The sequence below is a fragment of the Silene latifolia genome, chromosome 9 (genome assembly GCF_048544455.1).
Source record: "Silene latifolia isolate original U9 population chromosome 9, ASM4854445v1, whole genome shotgun sequence".
NCBI classification, from domain to species: domain Eukaryota; kingdom Viridiplantae; phylum Streptophyta; class Magnoliopsida; order Caryophyllales; family Caryophyllaceae; genus Silene; species Silene latifolia.
In genome coordinates this window covers 47,694,942-47,719,551 of record NC_133534.1, presented here as the reverse complement: position 1 = coordinate 47,719,551, position 24,610 = coordinate 47,694,942, and the positions used below count along the sequence as shown (strand labels likewise).

General features: G+C 40.5%; 1 protein-coding gene across 1 annotated transcript; it reads left to right on the top strand.

Moving 5' to 3' along the window:
- The first annotated feature begins 18,753 nt into the window (after positions 1 to 18,753).
- LOC141601002 (secreted RxLR effector protein 78-like) lies at positions 18,754 to 19,206 on the top strand. The gene has a single exon (XM_074421263.1). The coding sequence runs from the start codon at positions 18,754 to 18,756 to the stop codon at positions 19,204 to 19,206; it is 453 nt and encodes a 150-aa protein (XP_074277364.1).
- Positions 19,207 to 24,610: the final 5,404 nt, after the last annotated feature.

Below are 24,610 nucleotides of genomic sequence, written 5' to 3'. Positions count from 1 at the left end.
CAAGGCTACTCGATCGAGTACCCTACAGACAGAATACTGTTTCGTAAATCAAAACACCCCTACTCGACAGAGTAAGGCCCACTCGATAGAGTACCCAAAGACTCATAAAACTGTAGTATTACAGTCTTCCCTCCTTTAAAAGAACTTCGTTCCCGAAGTTCAAACCACAACAAAACAACAACATGCTAACATAGTCCCGACGCAACAACAAAAACAAAACACAATATAAAAACTCCAACACATACTACTAACCCACTCTCAACCCGACTCAAACCACTACTAACTATACTAAAGACAACAAAAAACGATGCAAAAACTCTTCGCGATCATCTCCTACCACCCTAAAAGAAATAAGTTTACGTCCCCGTAACCATACATACCTGATAAAAAAGGAACGGATAGCGCTCTCGCATGGCCTCCTCTGCCTCCCTTGTAGCTTCCTCAACGTCATGATTTGACCAAAGAATCTTAAGCAAGACCGTCTCACCATTTCTAGTCTTCCTAACCTTCTGATCAAGAATCTACTTAGGCACCTCAAGATAAGACAAAGACTCATCTTGTAACACCCCAAGTTATTGAGAGTAAGGTTGTCCCACATCGGGGAATTGAGGAGGTTATGATATGTTTATAAGGGATTTCACCCACCACTTAGTAACAAGGCATTCTGCTTTTGGGCTTAAGTGAGGACAATTAATGGGCCCAAAAGTGCACACCCATCTTATTGGGGTTGTGTTACGACGGTGGCGGGTCGGGTTGTTATAAATGGTATCAGAGCGACCCTGCGACCGTGTGGTGAGCCGTGGTCGGGAGTACCCAGGTCACACACCTAGCGGGGGAGGATTCTGGGCTTGGCTGCGGTCAAGTTGGAGGAACAACGAGGACGTTGTGTTCTTTAAGTGGGGGAGATTGTAACACCCCAAGTTATTGAGAGTAAGGTTGTCCCACATCGGGGAATTAAGGAGGTTGTGATATGTTTATAAGGGATTTCACCCACCACTTAGTAACAAGGCCTTGTGATTTTGGGCTTAAGTGAGGACAATTAATGGGCCCAAAAGTCCACACCCATCTTATTGGGGTTGTGTTACGACGGTGGCGGGTCGGGTTGTTATACATCTAGCTCTATGTTCTCCACCTCTAACACATGTGACGGATCACTCACATACTTCCGCGGGTGAAAAACATGAAACACATTATGTACCCTATCCAAAGCAGACGGTAAATCCAAATGATAAGCTACCTCTCCAATCCGATTTAAGATCTCATATAGTCCTATGAACTTCTGACTCAGCTTGCCTTTCTTACCAAATCTCATGACCCCATGCATAGGAGACACTTTCAGAAGAACCTTGTCCCTAACCTGAAACTCTATGTCCCGGCGATGTAGATCTGCATAACTCTTTTGTCTATCCTGAGCCGCTCTCATCCTCTCCCTGATCAGCTTAATCTGCTCAACCATTTCATGTACCATCTCTGGTCCTAAAACCACTGCTTCAGCACTGTCGTCCCAACAAATTGGACTCCTACATCTCCTCCCATATAAAGCCTCAAATGGTGCCATGCCAATACTGGTGGGATGGCTGTTGTTGTAAGAAAACTCAATCAAATCTAACCGATGTTCCCAGCTACCACCAAAATCCATCACACAAGCTCGTAACATATCCTCAAGAGTCTTGATTATTCTCTCAGTCTGACCATCTATCGCAGGATGAAATGCTTTACTCATCTTCAATGTCGTTCCCAAAGACTCCTGCATTTCTTTCCAAAAACTTGAGATAAACCTCGAATCTCTGTCAGATACTATGTCTTTAGGCACTCCATGCAATCTCAACACATTCTTTCGATAAGCCATAGCCAATTGTGCCTTAGTCCATGTATCTTTCATTGGCACAAAGTGAGCTGACTTGGTCAGTCGACCCACTATAACCCATATCATATTGTTACCCTGCTGAATCTTCGGCAAACCCACGATAAAATCCATAGAGATGGACTCCCACTTCCACTCAGGTACCTCTAAAGACTGAATCTTACCTTGTGGTCGTCGTTGCTCCCCTTTAACTCTCTGACATGTCAAACAACGGGACACAAACTCAGCTGTTTCTTTCTTCATTCCAGGCCACCAGAAAGTATTCTTTAAATCCTTATATATCTTGTCACCACTTGGATGTACCGAATATGGTGTACAATGATCCTATGTCATGATTGTCTTTTTCAGCTCCTCATCTTTAGGACACACCACCTCCCATCAAACCTCAAACTACCATCTGTATGAATAGAGAATCTAGACACTGTCCCTTTCTCTACTCCAGCTTTCCACTCCACCATCTTGGGATCCAACTCCTGTTTACCGCGAATATCATCATAAAGATCAGGCTACACCGTCAAATCTCCCATGGCATCCCCTTTCTGGATCATATGTATCCCAAACCTCCTAACCTCATATCTCAATCTCATCAACGATATAGCTGTGCACAAAGAATGTACACTCTTTCTACTCAAAGCATCTGCAACTACATTGGCCTTCCCTTCATGGTAGATAATATCCATGTCATAATCACCAATTAGCTCCATCCACCTCCTCTGTCTCATGTTCAACTCCTTTTGAGTGGATGTACTTGAGACTCTTGTGATCTGAAAATACCTTAAAGGTCGCCCCATATAGGTAATGTCTCCAAATCTTGAGAGCAAACACAACTGCACCCAACTCCAGATCGTGTATATGAAGGCTTCAATTGCCTAGAAGCATAGGCAATAACTTTACCATTTTGCATCAACACACATCCCAAACCATTCTTTGATGCATCCGTATACACTTCAAAGTTCTCACTCCCTTGAGGCAATGTTAAGATTGGAGCTGTGGTCAAACGCTCCTTTAATGTTTGGAACGCCATCTCACAACTCTCATCCCAACGAAACTTGTTCTCTTTCCTCATCAAAGTTGTCATAGGTCTAGAAATCTTGGATAAATCTTTCACGAACCGTCTGTAATATCCAGCTAAACCCAAGAAACTCCTGATCTCAGCTACATTCTTTGGTGCTTCCCACTTGGTAACTGCCTCAATCTTTGCAGGATCCACAACTACCCCTTCCTTTGAAATCACATGCCCCAGAAAGGCAACTTTCTCTAACCAGAAATCACACTTGGACAACTTGGCATACAACTCATACTCCCTCAAGGTCTACAACACAATCCTGAGATGCTCCTCATGTTCCTCCTTAGTCTAGAAACGACTAAGATGTCATCTATGAAAACCACCACAAACTTGTCCAAAAACTGACTGAAGACTCTGTTCATCAAATCCATAAACACAACTGGTGCATTAGATAACCCAAAAGGCATCACTACATACTCATAATGGCCATACCTCGACGTGAAAGCTGTCTTTGGTATGTCCTCCTCCCTAATCTTCACCTGATGGTACCCCGACCTCAAATCAATCTTAGAAAAGACTGCTGCACTACTCAACTGATCAAACAGGTCATCTATCATTGGCAAAGGATACTTGTTCTTCACCGTCACTCTGTTCTGCTCCCTGTAATCTATGCACAACCTCAGGCTCCCATTTTTCTTTTTCACAAACAGAACTGGCGCTCCCCACGGTGATACACTAGGTCTAATGTATGCCCTCTCAATAAAATCATCTAACTGCTTCGTGAGCTCCTCCAACTTCTTAGGACCCATCCGGTACGGTGACTTAGAGATTGGCCCCATCCCCGGTTTCAGCTCAACACTGAAATCTATCTCCCTCTTCGGTGGCAACCTCGGAATCTCCTCTGGAAAGACATCTGGAAACTCCCCCACAACTGGTATCTGCTCAACTGTCGGACTCTCCATCCTATCATCTCTCACATGGCACAAGATCCTCGGGCACCCCTTCCTCAAATAAGACTTCAAGGTCACAGCTGCAATCAACTTAACTTTGGGTTTGACCACAAACGCACGATAAGACACACTAATCCCTTTAGGACCTCTCAGAGAAACTTTCTTTTGATGACAATCTATCTTAGCTTTGTACTTTCCCAACCAATCCATCCCGACTATCATCTCAAAACCGTCTAAAAGAAACTCTAGCAAGTCTACAGGTAGATCAACTTGCACAACTAACATAAATACATCTCTATACAACCTCCCACACGATACAGACTCACCCGAAGGTATAAAAACTTCCTCTCTTACAGACTCATACTCTCTCAGACCCAATTGTTTAACATGACTCGAAGATACAAACGACTGTGATGCCCCCGAATCAAACAAAACGAAGGTATAAACACCATTAACAAGAAAAGTACCAGTGATAACATGAGCGTCGTCCTCAGCTGCTTTCTTCTCCATCATGAACAAACCACATCGGTCTTCTGCCCACCTCCCTGGACAGTACTAGCTGAAGTAGTCGGTTTAGCACCCGACCCCTAGTTGTTGTTGGTGTTCGTAGCTGGTTTCTGATAAGAGTTACCGCCATTGCGGTTGCCCCCACCGTTGTTGCTCTGACCTCCCATGTTGTTCCATGACCCAGCCGGTCTGTTACTCGCATAACTCTATGCAGGACCCTGAGAAAAGCTCCCCTGTCCCGGCCTCTGAAAACCTCCACTCACCGCACTGGTGCACTCATGTCTCTTGTGGCCCATACCGCCACATTTGTAGCAGGTCATACCCCAGCTACCACCACTACTACCACGGCCTCTCCTGTAAGAAGCCCCAGCACTAAACCCCGAACCCGATGAATATGCTCTCGCCTGAGTGTGGTTACCCTTCTTATAGTTGGATTGGCCACCCCCCTCACTCTCAGCCTTTCTTTTCTCAGCACCTCTCTCTCAGGTCATCTCCACTAGCCGCTCAGCCCTCCCAGCTCTCTCATAAGCTTCCTTAACATCCGTAAGGACTCCCACAGGTAGTTTCTCCATGATCTTGGGGGTCAACCCCTTCTCAAATCTCAGAGCTAAGTTCTCATCACTCAACCCCATGTCCTCAGCATACCTAGCCTTCTCATTAAACTGTCGGTAGTACTCAGCCACCGTCATATCATATGCCATCTTAAACCCATCAAACTCCTCTCTCAGCTTACTCCTCAGATGCTCCGGCACGAACTCTCGCCTCATAGCCTTTCTAAACTCTTCCCAAGGAATAGCAGGTAACCCCTGCCTCGCATACATATCTCTAGCATTCACCTTTACCTTATCCCACCACTCTCATGCCACCTCCCTCAGGTAGAACGCAGCTTATTCCACTTTCATCTCATCCGGGCAGTGCACCAAATCCAGGATGTTCTCCAACTCTCTGTGCCAATTATCCAGAAGAATTGGCTCCCCGGTCCCCTTATACTATTTCGGGTTAAACCTCGCTATGTAGAGAATAATATTTGAATGATCAACGTCTTTATCCTTCCCCACTCTCTTCAACGCATCTGTGAGAGCATCTTGGTGCTCTAACATCTTTACTATGTCATCGACTGACATACTCTCAGCTCTAGCATAAAGGGCGTTTCTCTTTGGCGGCATCTTGTAACTATATAAGAAAAGGTAGATATAAACACGCATACTATAACCCAAAACACGTATATAGCCTGCACAGACCCCACTCGATCGAGTACCAGAACCCACTCGATCGAGTTGAAGCTACTCGATCGAGTGCCCAACTTACTCGATCGAGTACCCAACCTACTCGATCGAGTGCCTCGACTCCAGAACCTAATCAGACCTCTGATCATAAACATACTCGACCGAGCTGACCAGCTACTCGATCGAGCGTCCCCTACTCGATCGAGTGCCCCTATGTACTCGATCGAGTACCCAAAAACACGATTCTGACCAGAAAAACATCAAACTACCTACTCGATCGAGTTACACCCACTCGATCGAGCACCTCACCTACTCGATCGAGTGCCCCCCACTCGATCGAGTCATGCAGACTCGCATACACTACCCGCATGTTTATCTCTGTAACACCCCGTAAATTTGAAGACCTTTATTATATTTTAAGAGTAATATTTTAATCTATTTTAATTTAATATTAATTTATTTGAAATAAAATTTATTTGATAAAATATAACTTTATTTTATTTTGAAGAAATGTAATCATTTTTGATAGTTTAGAAATGTTTAAAAGTGATTTAAACTATATTTAAACCTTTTCCTTTGTTAAAATAGATTTCGGATAAAAGTCGTAAAATTGGGATTTTCCCATTTCTTACGGTAGTTGGGTAAACGAGTTTGGATATTGGGCATATGAGTACTTAATCTTTTAGTAAAATCGTGTTTAAGAACTTTACTTTTCTCGGAAATCGCGTTCGACGAATATTTCTAATTTCCGTCGAAACGAACCAAAACGTAAACAAATGACCCATCTCCCCATGTCTTTGGCTGGCCACCTACCCTCCATTTGTCCCCTCTTCCAATTTTCATTTCCTCCTTAACTCAATCTATCTCCTCCTTCTCTCAAACACCAAAAACCCACTAAAAATCCTCCTTACAATCCCTAAATCCACCATAAATCCTTCATTTCTCCACCAATTTGCATAAAAATTATATATTTGGAATCCTCTTTTCATCCTTCATCTACTAGGAAGCTTTATTTTCATTTCCTCCAATTTTTGTTTAAGATACTTTTTTTTAGGGTTTCCAATTTAAGCTTAATAATTGTGTTTTTGTTGTTCTTATAGGTGAAGAATTTGAAGATGAGTTAGGTGACTCATATGTTGTTGAAGATGAAGAGTAATTTTGGGTTTTAGAAGCTTTCTCAAGTTATTACTTGTCTCTTTGCTAGCTTAAGGTAACTATTCCGAGTTACTCGACGAATTAATGTCACATTAGTAGTTGTATTTGTTGTTTGTTGTTGTTTGTTGTTGTTTGAGACGATCTTGTTGATAAATGAATGAATGGAGCAAGATGAGTATGCTTATGTTTAATTTATGTTACCCATTTGTATATTATTGTTTGGAACAAATTTGGATGAGGAATTATGTGTTGTGACAAGTCCGTGTTTTGGCTGGAACGCGTCAGTACCAGACCGAGACGGTTTCCAATGTTTCCAAAAATATGACAGATTGAACGGCGTCGAAAAATTAGGTGGTTTAGCCACTTGAATCACTCAATTCGGAATCCGTATGAGTAAATGGCGTCGTTTTATCGATAAAATTTATAGAAAAGTTTACCCTTGTGTGAGATGGTTATTTATGCTATTTTATTATGCGAGAATTTTGTGGAATTAGTTATTTTGTAAGTTGGAATATATTTTATTATGTTGATAGTCTTTCACATGATAGAAATTGGAATAGTGCATGAAAATGATATTGTAATGAATTTTGTGATTTGGGCTAAAGTAGGTCAAGACTTTGAGCTGGGCCAGATTGACCGAACGAGTTTGGTCAAGCTAGGTTTAAACCGGTCAGGCTCGATTTGACCGATGACCCGTCGCGGGACTCGGGTCGAGGGTTTGTCTTTGACGTGAGATTGGTTGTCATTGGATGTTTTATGTTATGCCTTTATATTTGTAATTATCATTTCACATGTTGGTTGTTGGAAGCTTTGGATGCCTTATGCTTGAGTCTTGTTGCCTCTTTGCCATTTTAGCTTGTTCTCATTGATTATGGTACTGTTGGTTAGCTGGAATTTGGATTATTATTGATATTGGAGATATTGTTGGATTGTCAGCTGAATATACTCTTGCGTAGCCTTTCATATGCTAGGGTGTGTATGATCATTTTTGTGTGCAAGTTTGGACTCTTTGCCCCTCTTATGGTTAAGTGGGTGTCCTACTTGTCTTGTGTGGTGTTGGTATCTTAGACCATCGTCATAGATAGGCCATTATAGTCTTTGACGAGTGTATGTTCACAGCTTAATAGCCTTTGTGTCTTAGCTTGGTGGGTTTATATCCAAGTTAGGGCATGACCTCCTGACGTACTCGTAGAAGTATGTGGTCAGCTTAAGTACTAGCCAACTCTTTGGTGGACTCCTTAGGGGTACTCATGTGTGTGATCATGGGTCTTGGATGTGGTATTTTCCGCATGTCGCTAGGTCTGCGCAGGTTTAGGACTAGGGTGTTTACCTTACCTCGTGGTATAGACTCGAGTTACAGAGTGACTATTGACTGTACTAGGAACTTATGCCTGTCTCTAGATATATTGTCCTTTCTTGTTTGATGATTCTATGAATCATAGAAGGTGAGATGCAAGCCGGCTATGGTTGATAGAGTTTGGATTCCTGGATGTTATGTGATTCACATGATAGTGTAGTATGAGTCGATCTAGTATTCACATGCTAGGACTATGTGTTGTTTTATTGATTGTTCACATGATAAGCACAATTGTCTAGCATCTATATGCTAAGGCTATGTGTTATTCATATTCATATTCTTATGTTTACATGTTATATTAATTATGACATTTCGTGGCCGGGAGAACTCGAGTTACTCCCCACCGACCGTGGCTTTCGTATTTGTATAAAATGTGATTGACAGTGGGTGATGCATATATGGGGTACATGGACGAGCTAGCGAGCAAAGTAACCTTGGGACCTAGATTGGCTTTATCTTATTGTGACCCTTAAACACTTTTTATGACATGTACTTTTGAGGGACATATGTCTCCCTTTTTCATATTTGGGTTGTATAACTTTGTTTCGCGACTTTAGCGATGTTTTATTTATGAGATTTATTTTAGACCTTGCATGTTTGACACCTTCCCGTTTGGATATTTTTATAACAGGTCCAGGTTTTAAAATTTACAGGTTTTTACCCAAATGAACCTATTACAAACATATCCATGCAGTTTTTATCTAGAATTATGTGTTTACTTTTCCGCAATAAATGAGGGTGTCACAGTTGGTATCAGAGCATATTTGCTCCCGACGCACGTTTGTGCACCCCCGATAAAAATAACTTGACCTTAAAATAATAAACTTGAGAGATGGGTAGGATGGGTAGACTTAGGACCTTATGTTGCAGTCTCTTTGTGATTGCTATTTATTAGGTGCTAATTAGTGTTATCTTTTGCAAGATGGCTCCTACAAGAAACGTTGATAATGCAATCTTACAAGCTCTTACTCAGATTTTCCAGAACCAGCAAGACATACAATAAAACCTACAAAACCAACCTCCTCCTCCTCCCCCTCCTCAGTTTCTAGAAGGTGAAAGGCCCGGTTCTTACACTTGGGTAGCAAGTCAATTGACTCGAAACAAGACTCAAACTTATGGTGGTGAAGTAGACCCGGTAGCACTCACCGAATCGTTTCGTGAATTGGAGAAAAGCTTTGCCTTGTATGATGTTCGTGAAGAAGACAAACGGAAATTGGCTTCTCATTTCCTTGTGAAAGAAGCTGATAGATGGTGGTCCATGACTAGTCCTACTTCCACTCTTGAGACTGGTTTTGGTTGGGATCGCTTTAAGGATCTAGTTGAGGCTAGGTTCTATCCAAAAGAGCTAAAACAACAAAGGCTTAAAGAGTTTATGAATTTGAAGCAAGGAAGTCTTTCTGTCCAAGCCTTTACCGACAAGTTCAATGAACTTGCTCATTATGCTTCTAGACTTGTCAAAAATGAAGAAGAAAAGGCTTTCTTTTACCTTGACAAGCTTACTCCAAAGCTTAAGAGCTTGATCCGTAGAGATTCTACTTCCTTTGTCTCAATCTATGATGATGCATTATGGGCCGAGAGCTCTATTCGGGCTATTGATGAAGAGGATCGTGCTTCTCGTACTTCCCTTGGCAAGAGGCCACTCTACTCCACTTCTAGGCCTTATGTTGCTCCTTCTAGACCCTTTGTGCCTACTTCTTCCCCCTCTTATCCTAACAATAAGAGGTTTGTTCCGAGTGGACAAGCAAATCAAGGTGCTCGTGTTCTATCTCCTAGCAACGACAAAAATCCTAAGGGTCGTATGTGCTATCATTGTAAGAAGCCTTTGCATCCCGGAATTCGTTGCTTTGATAAGCAAATTGTGCGTTTCTCTTACAACAAGCCTGGACACAAGGCTAATGAGTGTCCTGAGAAGAAGACTACTACTACTCCTGCTGTTCCTGAGAGGCCGAGAGGTCGCATCTTTGTGATGAGCCGTGCTGAGGCTGAGGCACACCCAGATATAGTCACTGGTACGTTCTTAATATTTGATGTCCCTTGTTTGGTTTTATTTGATACCGGTGCTTCTTTGTCATTTATATCGATGAAATTCTCCGACAAGTTACCTCTTGAACTTTCACTTGGAGATAGTACATCAATATCTTTACCCTCCGGCGACATCTTCTCTTGTTCTTATTTTTATTCGGATGTCCCTATATCGATAGCGGGATCTATTTTCCCGGCTAATCTCCTTCGATTTCCACTTGAGAAGTTTGATGTTATTTTGGGCATGGATTGGTTATCTACCTATCATGCTCGATTTGAATGTCGAGAGCAAAAGATTGTTCTTAAAAGCCCTTTGGGTACTCGCGTATCTTATCAAGGGGTTAGAAAGCAAACAGGTGTGAAGTTGATCTCAGCTATGAAGATGGTGAATGCTTTGAAGAAGGGTCATCAAGCATTCCTATGTGTAGTGACTACTAATTCTCCTTCTCTTCCTCCCTTGAAGGATGTTCCCGTTGTTTGTGAATTTCCGGATGTATTTCCCGATGAATTACCCGGGATTCCTCTTGAAAGATATGTTGAATTTTCTATTGACCTAGTTCCTGGAACCGGTCCTATTGCTAAAGCTCCTTATTATCGTATGGCACCTTCCGAATTGAAAGAGTTGAGAGTTCAACTTGATGACTTGATTGAAAAAGGCTTTATTAGGCCTAGTGCTTCTCCTTGGGGTTCCCCCGTCCTCTTTCTAAAGAAAAAGGATGGATCTATGCGACTTTGCATTGATTATCGTGAACTCAATCGTGTGACAATCAAGAACAAGTATCCGCTTCCACGAATTGATGATCTCTTTGACCAATTGCGTGGTGCTTCTACTATTTCCAAGATTGACCTCCGATCGGGTTATCATCAAATTCCGGTTCGTGAGTCCGATATTCCTAAGACTGCTTTCAGCACGAGATATGGTCATTTCGAATTTAAAGTGATGCCTTTCGGATTGACTAATACTCCTGCTATCTTCATGGATCAAATGAATCGTACCTTTAGTGAGTACCTCGATAAGTGTGTGGTGGTGTTCATTGATGATATCTTGATTTTCTCAAAGAATGATGAAGAACATGCCCTACACCTCCGTATCATCTTAGACATTCTACGTCGTCAAAAGTGGTATGCTAAGTTCTCGAAATGTGAATTTTGGCTGCATCAAGTCACTTTTCTTGGACATGTCATATCCAAAGATGGTGTTATGGTAGATCCTTCTAAGATTGAGGCCGTTGTTGATTGGAAGAGTCCGAAAAATGTGACTGAGATTCGAAGCTTTCTCGGTTTGGCGGGTTATTACCGTCGATTCGTGAAAGATTTCTGTAAGTTAGCTAGACCGATGACTCAATTGTTGAAGAAGGAGTCTAAGTATGTGTGGACCGATGAGTATGAGAATGCCTTCTTAGAGTTGAAGACTAGGTTGACTACCCCTCCGGTGTTAACCTTACCTGAGGATGGTGTGGACTACGATGTTTATTGTGATGCTTCAAAGCATGGCCTAGGTTGTGTCTTGATGCAAAACCGAAGGGTTATTGCTTATGCTTCTCGACAGCTGAGAGTTCACGAGGTGAACTATCCGACTCATAATCTTGAATTAGCCGCCGTGGTACATGCCTTGAAGACATGGAGGCATTACCTTATTGGAGTTCATTGCCGCATTTATACCGATCATAAGAGTTTGAGGTGTATCTTTACCCAGAAAGAATTGAATATGAGGCAAAGAAGATGGCTAGAGTTGGTGAATGATTATGATGCCGAGTTGATTTATCATGAAGGGAAAACAAATGTGGTGGCCGATGCTTTGAGTAGGAAGACTAGTCACTCTTTGAGCACTATCCGTGTGTTACCTGATGAACTTACCACAGAATTTCAAAAGTTAGGGATAAGCCTTGTTGGGAAGGGCTTTGACTATCTTAGTGCCTTGAGTGCAGAACCCGACTTTTACCGTGAGATCCGTACTTGCCTACCTGAGGATGCTACTTTCAAGTCCATTCAAGCAAAAATCCAACTTGGGCAAGCTAAGGATTGTGTGGTGGATAGTGATGGATACCTTCGTTACCAAGGTAGGATGTATGTTCCGAGAGTAGCCGAGTTGAGGAAGAAGATCCTTGATGAAGCTCACCTTTCTCCCTACTCTATTCATCCGGGTGGTGACAAGATGTATAAAGACTTGAAATTACAGTTTTGGTGGCCTAGGATGAAGATTGATGTCCTAGAGTATGTTAGCAAGTGTCTTACCTGTCAGAAAGTGAAGATTGAGCATCAGAAACCCGGAGGTTTGCTACAACCTTTGGATGTTCCCCTTTGGAAATGGGAGTCCATCTCCATGGACTTTGTGATGGCTTTACCTAAGACTGCTAGCGGAAAAGATGCGGTTTGGGTGGTTGTAGATCGATTGACCAAATGTGCTAGGTTTATACCTATCAAGGAGACATGGAAATTAGATGTCCTAGCTGGTGCCTACGTGAAAGAGATAGTATGCTACCATGGAGTGCCTAAGGATATAGTTTCAGATCGTGACCCTAGATTCTGTTCCCGTTTCTGGACTGCTTTGCAAAAAGCCATGGGTAGTAAGCTACTGATGAGTACCGCTTTTCATGCCGCTACGAGATGGGCGGGATGAGAGGACTATCCAGACTTTAGAGGACCTCCTCCGTGCTTGTGCTTTAGACTTCCACACTTCTTGGGAGAAATGTTTACCTCTTGTCGAATTCTCCTACAACAATAGCTATCATTCCTCTATCAAGATGTCACCTTATGAGGCTTTGTACGGTAGGAAGTGTCGTAGTCCTGTTTGTTGGGATCAAGTCCAAGATGCTCATGTGTTGGGACCCGATTTGGTGACTGAGACCATCAATCGAGTTCGAGATCATTCGAGAGCGTATGAAAACCGCTCAAGACCGACATAAATCTTATGCCGATGTCCGTCGTCGACCACTTGCCTTTGAGGTTGATGATCGAGTGTTCCTTAAGGTATCACCTATGAAAGGGGTGAAACGGTTTGGTATGAAAGGAAAGCTGAGTCCCAAATACATTGGACCTTTACGTGTGCTTGAGAAGATTGGCCCGGTCTCTTACCGTTTGGAGTTGCCCCCGAATTTGAGCAAGGTTCATGATGTCTTCCATGTATCTCAGTTGAGGAAGTACATTAGTGACCCGAGCCATGTCATTCAAGAAGAAATCCCAGATTTGGAGCCTAACTTGACTTTGGAAGAAAGGCCAATCCGAATCCTCGAAAGAGCAAACAAGCAACTTAGAAACAAAGTTGTGCCCCTAGTTCGTATCCTTTGGCGTTGTGAAAATGTCGAAGAAGAAACTTGGGAGCCTGAATCTTCTATGTTAGCTAAATATCCCGAACTTTTCTCGTGAGGTAATTCTCTTTCCTTTATCTAATTCTTGTGAGTTTAGCTATCCTTTTGAGTGTTCCCTCTCCTTCTCTTAAATACTCTCCGCGTTAGTAGTCCTTGCTTAGTTGTTTAAAAGTCGTAGTTAGAGTTTGGTCATAGCTAGTGGAGTTATTATCCTTATTATAGAGTTTCGAACTAAAGATTTTTGGAAATGTTTTAATGTTTTCCACTGGTTTTAACGTCAATGAGTGGTAAAGCTCATTATTGGAGACGTCCGATAATTGGTTTTCTCATTTGTTGGTGTAAAAATATATATTTTTATGTCTTTGATTTGGAATGTTGATGTTCTTGAACGGCCGACGAGGATATTCCGTTCCATTGAAAAGACACTTATATTTCATATATACATTCATATTCTGAAGATTTTGTTTACTTGATTTTAAAGAGATAGACCTACATATATACAATGTTCCTTCTTCTAAGTTTCGGGGACGAAACTTCTTAAAAGGAGGGATGATTGTAACACCCCGTAAATTTGAAGACCTTTATTATATTTTAAGAGTAATATTTTAATCTATTTTAATTTAATATTAATTTATTTGAAATAAAATTTATTTGATAAAATATAACTTTATTTTATTTTGAAGAAATGTAATCATTTTTGATAGTTTAGAAATGTTTAAAAGTGATTTAAACTATATTTAAACCTTTTCCTTTGTTAAAATAGATTTCGGATAAAAGTCGTAAAATTGGGATTTTCCCATTTCTTACGGTCGTTGGGTAAACGAGTTTGGATATTGGGCATATGAGTACTTAATCTTTTAGTAAAATCGTGTTGAAGAACTTTACTTTTCTCGGAAATCGCGTTCGACGAATATTTCTAGTTTCCGTCGAAACGAACCAAAACGTAAACAAATGACCCATCTCCCCATGTCTTTGGCTGGCCACCTACCCTCCATTTGTCCCCTCTTCCAATTTTCATTTCCTCCATAACTCAATCTATCTCCTCCTTCTCTCAAACACCAAAAACCCACTAAAAATCCTCCTTTCAATCCCTAAATTCACCATAAATCCTTCATTTCTCCACCAATTTGCATAAAAATTATATATTTGGAATCCTCTTTTCATCCTTCATCTACTAGTATGCTTTATTTTCATTTCCCCCAATTTTTGTTTAAGACACTTTTTTTAGGGTTTCGAATTTAAGCTTAATAATTGTGTTTTTGTTGTTCTTATAGGTGAAGAATTTGAAGATGAGTTAGGTGACTCATATGTTGTTGAAGATGAAGAGTAATTTTGGGTTTTAGAAGCTTTCTCAAGTTATTACTTGTCTCTTTGCTAGCTTAAGGTAACTATTCCGAGTTACTCGACGAATTAATGTCACATTAGTAGTTGTATTTGTTGTTTGTTGTTGTTTGAGACGATCTTGTTGATAAATGAATGAATGGAGCAAGATGAGTATGCTTATGTTTAATTTATGTTACTCATTTGTATATTATTGTTTGGAACAAATTTGGATGAGGAATTATGTGTTGTGACAAGTCCGTGTTTTGGCTGGAACGCGTCAGTACCAGACCGAGACGGTTTCCAATGTTTCCAAAAATATGACAGATAGAATGGCGTCGAAAAATTAGGTGGTTTAGCCACTTGAATCACTCAATTCGGAGTCCGTATGAGTAAATGGCGTCGTTTTATCGATAAAATTTATAGAAAAGTTTACCCTTGTGTGAGACGGTTATTTATGTTATTTTATTATGCGAGAATTTTGTGGAATTAGTTATTTTGTAAGTTGGAATATATTTTCTTATGTTGATAGTCTTTCACATGATAGAAATTGGAATAGTGCATGAATATGATATTGTAATGAATTTTGTGATTTGGGCCAAAGTAGGTCAAGACTCTGAGCTGGGCCAGATTGACCGAACGACTTTGGTCAAGCTAGGTTTAAACCGGTCAGCCTCGATTTGACCGATGACCCGTCGCGGGACTCGGGTCGAGGGTTTGTCTTTGACGTGAGATTGGTTGTCATTGGATGTTTTATGTTATGCCTTGATATTTGTAATTATCATTTCACATGTTGGTTGTTGGATGCTTTGGATGCCTTATGCTTGAGTCTTGTTGCCTCTTTGCCATTTTAGCTTGTTCTCATGGATTATGGTACTGTTGGTTAGCTGGAATTTGGATTATTATTGATATTGGAGATATTGTTGGATTGTCAGCTGAATATGCTCTTGCGTAGCCTTTCATATGCTAGGGTGTGTATGATCATTTTTGTGTGCAAGTTTAGACTCTTTGCCCCTCTTATGGTTAAGTGGGTGTCCTACTTGTCTTGTGTGGTGTTGGTATCTTAGACCATCGTCATAGATAGGCCATTATAGTCTTTGACGAGTGTATGTTCACAGCTTAATAGCCTTTGTGTCTTAGCTTGGTGGGTTTATATCCAAGTTAGGGCATGACCTCCTGACGTACTCGTAGAAGTATGTGGTCAGCTTAAGTACTAGCCAACTCTTTGGTGGACTCCTTAGGGGTACTCATGTGTGTGATCATGGGTCTTGGATGCGGTATTTTCCGCATGTCGCTAGGTCTGCGCAGGTTTAGGACTAGGGTGTTTACCTTACCTCGTGGTATAGACTCGAGTTACAGAGTGACTATTGACTGTACTAGGAACTTATGCCTGTCTCTAGATATATTGTCCTTTCTTGTTTGATGATTCTATGAATCATAGAAGGTGAGATGCAAGCCGGCTATGGTTGATAGAGTTTGGATTCCTGGATGTTATGTGATTCACATGATAGTGTAGTATGAGTCGATCTAGTATTCACATGCTAGGACTATGTGTTGTTTTATTGATTGTTCACATGATAAGCACAATTGTCTAGCATCTATATGCTAAGGCTATGTGTTATTCATATTCATATTTTTATGTTTACATGTTATATTAATTATGACATTTCGTGGCTGGGAGAACTCGGAGTTACTCCCCACTGACTGTGGCTTTTGTATTTGTATAAAATGCGATTGACAGGTAGGTGATGCATATATGGGGTACATGGACGAGCTAGCGAGCAAAGTAACCTTGGGACCTAGATTGGCTTTATCTTATTGTGACCCTTAAACACTTTTTATGACATGTACTTTTGAGGGACATATGTCTCCCTTTTTCATATTTGGGTTGTATAACTTTATTTCGCGACTTTAGCGATGTTTTATTTATGAGATTTATTTTAGACCTTGCATGTTTGACACCTTCCCGTTTGGATATTTTTATAACAGATCCAGGTTTTAAAATTTACAGGTTTTTACCCAAATGAACCTATTACAAACATATCCATGCAGTTTTTATCTAGAATTATGTGTTTACTTTTCCGCAATAAATGAGGGTGTCACAATCTCACTTTCCCAACATAATATACAAGTATTATAATTTCAACAAAATAATCATAACTACACATAAATTTCTACACAACTCTTTATAAAATCAACAAACCAATTTGTTTCATATTTTCAAAATGCCATATTAAAACATAAATCATACTTTTCATCCATTTCAACATGCGAATCACACATCTTTCATCTGCTACTCCATATTCCAATTTTCCACATTCAACATCCAACGATTCATTACACATGCCACTATGTACACATACAAACCAAAAGACAACACATACGACCCTGACACATACCCCATGTGACCGGTTCAAAATTGTAAGGCGAGTTCGCGACTTTAGGACGTCTCCCAAGCCTTTGCATTAGCTTCTACAACTTCCACCCCAGGTTCATTTTAATTGACACCCTATGTTCATTAGATTCATTAGTTACAGGTTTCAGGACCGTCACTCTGATACCACTTTGTGACACTCCCATACTCCAAGTGCCTTACCAGGACCACTCAGGTATAAGAACGTCACTATCTCGGTTTCCCAAGGCAATGATAATCAAATGACAATAAAGAAACATAATTTAAATAGCCAGCATGTTTAAAGTGATTACAAATACAAATCCAAACTGACAAAAGGTACAATATATGTTCTCAAAAACAAAAGGTCTAAACAACTAAAGTATGACAGCGGAAGACTCTAATCAGCTCGTGGTGACACATCCCAGCTAGCCTAAATGCCTCTTGTCAAACCTGCTCAATAACTGCTCACCATCCCCGAATGGATCACCACAGTTTTTAAAACAATAAACGGGGTCAGTACTAATTACACAAAACAAGATACAATACAATAATTACCAAACAGCTCAATCATCACATCAAACCCCGGTCTCCATAATCAATCTCCACGTAACTGACTACACACTAAAGTGTGTAGCCCTGCCAGAGTATCCATCGCAACAGATACTCCACATCGCCAGTGGGGGACCGCAGCCGTACCCACCAAATCCCCGCTCATCTCCATCGAGCGATAAACCCAAGTCCATTAATGTGCACATCCCTTCTGTGGCGGGTTCCACAGAAGGCGAATCATGGGTGTGAAGCCACTCCCGCAAGTGACTCCACTCAGCCAGGGACACGCCCCGAAGAACACAGACAGACAAACAGTATCCATAACACCAAAATCAACTACCGTCTGAACCAAACAACAATCACTAACTACAACACAATTCACCACACATATTATGTAACTAATACTGAGTAGGGAAAACCCTACCTAGAATGCAAAAACACACAGCAGACGATCTTAGCAGCTGTCTCAAAACCTTTCTTCTACGAATCCTCCTCCTATAACATAATCATACAATTACTACATACACAACTAATCATAAAACCCCCAAATCCACAAATTAGGGTTTAAACAATCTTAACCAAACGCTATAAAATTGGTATGTAGAACTTACCCTTGACGCAAGGATCACAAAGACACAAAGAACAATGAAATCCGACCTCTCAAGCTCCGGGATTTGCCAATAATGCGGATGAAGAGAACAACGTAGTTTGAAATCTCCTTTGAGTGAATTAGGTTTATAAAAAGTGTTTAATAAAGATGACGACATAATATATATACTAATCCGCATTATTAACAAAACCCGTCAACCGAGCTACTCGATCGAGCAACTAACGTACTCGATCGAGTGCCACTTACTCGATCGAGTGCCAAGGCTACTCGATCGAGTACCCTCCAGACAGAATACTGTTTCGTAAATCAAAACACCCCTACTCGACAGAGTAAGGCCCACTCGATAGAATACCCAGAGACTCATAAAACCGTAGTATTACATATATTCTTCTATTTTAATCGTACAAATATTGCCCTAGTTCCAAAGTTAATTAATCCGGAAAGAGTGGATCAATATCAGCCTATAAGTTTGTGCAATGTCATCATGAAGATTGTTACTAAATGTATCTCCAGTAGACTGAAAAAGGTTATGTCCTTTCTTGTTGGGGACTTTCAAAATGGTTTTATTCCGGGGAGGAATATTAGTGATAACATCTTGATCTCTCATGAGTTATTTCATCACATTGGAAAGAAAACTAGGGGAAATGATGGTCTTCTGACTTTTAAAGTGGATATGAGTAAAGCGTATGATCGTCTTGATTGGAATTTTTTAAGACAGACTTTTACGTCTATGCAGTTTCCTCACAGTTTCATCAACTTGATTATGAACTGTGTTTCATCTGTTTCTTATCAAGTAATGGTTAATGGTTGTGCTGGGAGGACTTTTCACCCGAATTCCGGTATCAGACAAGGCGACCCAATGTCACCTTACCTCTTTGCTCTTTGTACGGAAGTTCTCTCTCAATTATTATTTCATGCGGAGGAGAAAAAGCTTTGAAAGGTATCAAAATCTGTAATGGAAGTCCGCGGATTTCTCATCTCCTTTTTGCGGATGACTCAATTTTTTTCACATATGCAAAATCAAAGTTTTGTATAACTTTGAAAAGAATTATTGATAATTACTGTTGATACGTGCATTTTAAATAGTCTTTTTAGCCTATTTTATGCACGTATTTCCATGCTTTTATCGTAGTTTATGCTACGAAATGCCCCGAATATGCTACTTTGGGTTATTTTGTCTTATTTGCAGGAATGAACCCAAAAGGTAGTGAAATCAAGCCATTTATCGTCCGTTTTGCATGCGTTTGGAGGAAGAGTAAATTCGGAGCGGAATTATAGCTGTCTTGGGAAGCGTGATGCTATTTCGGGAGCTAAAAGGACAAGTCACAGTCAAACTAACGAGATTTTGTAGCTGCTGAAGTCAAGAAACACTCGATCGAGTACTTAACTGGTCGATCGAGTGGTTTTAGGGTGAGTAATAAGTCGATCGAGAAGATATTATGGTCGATCGACCAGTTTCATATATGGGATTAGTCGATCGAGCACTTTGTTTGGTCGATCGAATGTTTTAAGTCCTAAGTTGCTCGATCGAGTAGTTTAAAACCACTCGATCGAGTGGTTTATCCTACGGGCTTGGGCTTTCTAGTTTATTTCCGTCAATTAGGTTAAATAATTCCTATTTTCTTATAAATAGGAAGGTAGGACGTCATTGTAAACTCTCTCTCTTTGACCTGGCACTTCGGTTACGTTACTTTTACTGCTGCTCTTTTGTTCATATATCAATTCCGGATCTATTTCAGTAATTCTTTCTCTCCCTTTTCTCTTCTTATTCAATGTTTATTACTTCTTCTTTATTTCTTGTTCTTGCTTATTTAATTATGTCTAGCTAATTCCCTTAATATGTTAGGACTAGGGAAACCGTGGTAGCAATATGTTAGGATCGACTTGATTAGATTAGTTTTGCAACAAGAATTGTATTAAGAAATATAATTGTGATTAGGTTGAATGAATGCATGCAGGAGACCATTTATTTAGTTACCTCCGACCTGGATCGAAAGATTGGAAGGGAAGGCTTGCTTAATTACAATAGGTGATACCTAATTAGGGCGAAGGCTAAGTTAGGGAGACCCTAGGGCGATTAGAGACCGAAAGGGTATAATCGTAGGTTTAAGGACCGAAAGGTGACGACCTCGCTCTTCTTATCAATAATTTAATCGACTCAGTTGACCCGATAGTGTAGCTGCCACGGTAGACCTACTCCTAGCATATTTCCCTTCTCTTACTGTTAATTTCTCTCACCTTTGTTGCTCTTGCCTTAGTCTCTTAGTTTAGTTCAATCAAATCAAAACCCCCAACTGTGATATTAGACAGATAGAATAGACAAGTAGATAGTAAACCGCCTCCCTGTGGAGATCGACCCTTACCGCTGACTTCTGTTAGTAGTACTTAGGTATTTTATTTTTGGTACAGAAACGACCGTATCAAACTTTGGCGCCGTTGCCGGGGAGGCAACTATTTATTTATTTGTTTAATTCTGTCTGTTTTTAGCCTCAGGGGATTTTTCCCTTGAGGCCGTTCTAATCTTTTTCCTTAGTGCTGTTTTGATAGGCCTTACAAGTTCTACCTAGACAGTTCTAGGTAAAGATCGTCAAAGGGAAGGCTTGAGTACCTTTGACCCGTCACCTATGTCCCATTATATGGCGCAACAGGTGATTTACTGCGGGAGATGTGGTGCTGCTGAGCACAATGCAGCTTTTTGTATGGCAGAAAATGACGCGGTCTACGAGTTCAAGCTTTGGGAACGTGTTAGCCATTCCCCTGTAGTTGTGCCGCCACATCCACCCTATCAATGGCCACCGCAACAAGATCCTCCTGATATACAGAAAGAAGAGATTGCGGAGCTGGAATATTTGATGAAGGTGTTTGCACTCCAAGTGCAAGAAGGTGATAGAGACACTTGTTCGCGATTTGATAAGTTGGAGTCTCAAATAGCTCAGCTAGCTGCTGAGTCGGATAATAGGCAACCAGAAGAGGTGTACTTTACTAAGAGCGGTTTTTCCCATGAAGAAACCGTGTTGCCCAATGCTGAGGATGATTTTTATGACTTAGATTACGAGTTTCTATCATATTTCACTGCCTTAGACGAGGATTTTAGCACTGTAGAGGAAGAATCACTCGATCGAGTGACTTATATTAGTCGATCGAGTGAATTGCCGAAAAACCGTTCGATCGAGCAGTTAAAAGCACTCGATCAAGTGAAAATCAGGAAGGAAGTGGTCGATCGAGTAACAATTCTACTCGATCGACTGAATTGGCCAGTGAGAGCATTGATTCGTCATGTGGGTTTGTTCTGGATGACGATTTTAATGATGATAATGGTTACGGTGAATCTCCCCTATTCAAAGCCGAGTTGGATGCACTTGAGGCTGCGATTCACGGGTTGAAATCCACTGAGGGGGGTGACGAGGAGGCAGCTGAGTCGGTAATTGCTCCTAGCACGGAAGAGGTAATGTTTTTCTTTGTCAATGATTCCGTCATTGAGAGCGACCAACCCGAGGTAGTAAACGATAATTCTATTATTGTTTGTTTGAACAGTACAATGCCTCATATTACTCATGCTTCGTATTTCAATAATATACCCTCTCCCAGATGGTTAATTAATTTAACTGTTTTTCACTGTACTTGTCATCTTGAAATTGTTAATCTGAAACGGGGCCCTAATTTATTGTCAATTGCTCCGGCGCTCCTCTATTTTGTGGACAAATTTAGGAGCTCTCATAGGAAATTTGTTAGACTTAAATGTTTATATACTTTTATTTCCTATGCTTGTATTCCACTGTGGTGCTACTTACATTTTTGTGTAGCATATGCGCAGATGTACGATCTCATGCTGCGCGCTTTGAGCTGTTTTGATTGTAACTAATTAGAGAGCCTCGAAGAAAAAGAAGGTCGAGCTGGGACCTGACTGAAGCTAGCGCTACCCGGAAGGCAATCCGGAGATTTATTTTTATTTGTTTTGCATTTTATTTCAATTTTAGTTGTAATAAATGGTCTTCGTACCATAGACTATTCAGTTATGCTTGTTTTTGTTAGTTTTGCGGGCTGTTTTCATTGCATTTTGCAGGAACACACTGAGGATCACTCGATCGAGTACTTTTTGTACTCGATCGAGCACTTTTGCTGCTAAATCCTCTCGATCGAGCATTTATTTTACTCGATCGAGCACCTGCAAGAAGAGAAACCGTTCGATCGACCCAAATTCCTTTCGATCGAGCAGTTTTTGGATGCCCATTCACTCGTTTGACTTGGATTAGCTTCCTGTGACGGTTTTCCGGACCTTTAGCAACCTCCCATGTTCATGGTAGGTTTGGGGAGGTCCCTCCTTCACGCATTTTTGTAAGCTTCCCGCATTTACTCTCTTCCTCTTCTAGTTTGCATTTCCTTTCCATGTTTTGGTACAATGGGGGCATTGTACGGTTTGGTTTGGGGAGGTTATGCATCCATATCTGTGTCTGCATCTTTTTTTTTGTTGCATTTCTATTATCATATTTAATTTACGTTTGCATTGTTATTTATTTCAAAAATTTAAAAATTCCATAAAAATTCAAAAAATTGATAAAATTCAAAAAATTTCATGTTCATTTTTGCATATAGGTTGAGTCGGAACGGTAGATTTCAATGATGAAATTGCACTACTTTTGTCTTTTTGCTTAAGCCTTGCATTGAACTATTATTCTTATTAGCTTTGTCTTATTGCATAATCTACGTGTTAATGTTAAATTTAGCTGAACGAATAGACTTGACCTGAAATTTTGGCAACCTACTTATAAATTCTAAGAATTAGAGCCTTATAAACTGGTGTCATTTATGACCAGTTTCATGTAGGATTGTGAGTAGTTACTCCTTGCATAACATGTATCATAAATTTGCACATATATGAAATTCAATTGCTTTTTGCCGTCATACATTCGGGTTAGTGGTTGGTGTCACATGCAGGGAGGTGCTTACAATTTCCCTTTCTTTCATTTTTACCCATTTAACTCCACATTAGCCAAATTTGCATGTTGACCCTTAGCTACATCCAAATTTAGCCTGCCTTGTCAAGCTAGTTAGTGTATGTTTTGGGGTATATTATTTATTGTGTCGAGTTTGGCTTGTACCTGATGATTCGGAGTTAGTAATCTATGAAGAAAGGGAGGTTGATGGAAAAAAGGACGTGAAAAAGAAAAAAAAAAGAATGAAAAATGAAAAATTCGGAAAAAGAAAAGAAAAGAAGAAACCGAAGAAAAAAAAAGGATTTCGAAAAAAAGATGTTGTTTGATGAGACGGTTTCTGCTCCTATGATTTATTTACATTTATTGAGGAGTATTTTCAGTTCGGTTTGGTGAGTTTTGTGCCAAATGAAGGGCATATGTGCTTAATTCATAATTGAGTTGGAAATGGATGTTGTTATATGGTTTGTTTAGGTGCTAGCTTGATCACCTATACCTCCACATTCCCATAAATGTTTTGCCTTTTCTTACCCAATGCCTCACTTTACCATACTTTTGTAAGCCCTCGGCTGTGACAGGACCTTGTTTGGTTGGAATGTGTGTACGGTAGTTAGAATTGTCTATCATATTAGTTGCATGCATGTTTATGTGGGTCGTAGTTTAGGTGAGCGACTATTTTTCTTTCTCTCTTACATATATATGTTCACCCTTTGCTTCATGAGAGAAGAGTGACCCGTGAGAGTCCATTATTAAAGGTCTTGCAAGGTCGACGGTTCAGCTTTATTATAAACATCTTACAACTCGTTTGCATTTGACTGTTTGCTATAAGAGTTAGTTTGCTTGCATTAAATTGGTTTAAGTGGGCATTTGTAGCTAGCTCTGAGTTATCTTTTCCGTTTTATTAGTTTGCATTTAGTTTACTCGAGGACGAGTAAAGGTTTGGTTTGGGGAGATTTGATACGTGCATTTTATATAGTCTTTTTAGCCTATTTTATGCAAGTATTTCCACGCTTTTATCGTAGTTTATGCAACGAAATGCCCCGAATATGCTACTTTGGGTTATTTTGTCTTATTTGCAGGAATGAACCCAAAAGGTAGTGAAATCAAGCCATTTATCGTCCGTTTTGCATGCATTTGGAGGAAGAGTAAATTTGGAGCGGAATCATAGCTGTCTTGGGATGCGTGATGCTGTTTCGGGAGCTAAAAGGACAAGTCAAAGTCAAACTAACGAGATTTTGTAGCTGCTGAAGTCAAGAAACACTCGATCGAGTAATTAACTGGTCGATCGAGTGGTTTTAGGTTGAGTAATAAGTCGATCGAGTAGATATTATGGTCGATAGACCAGTTTCATATATGGGATTAGTCGATCGAGCACTTTGTTTGGTCGATCGAATGGTTTAAGTCCTAAGT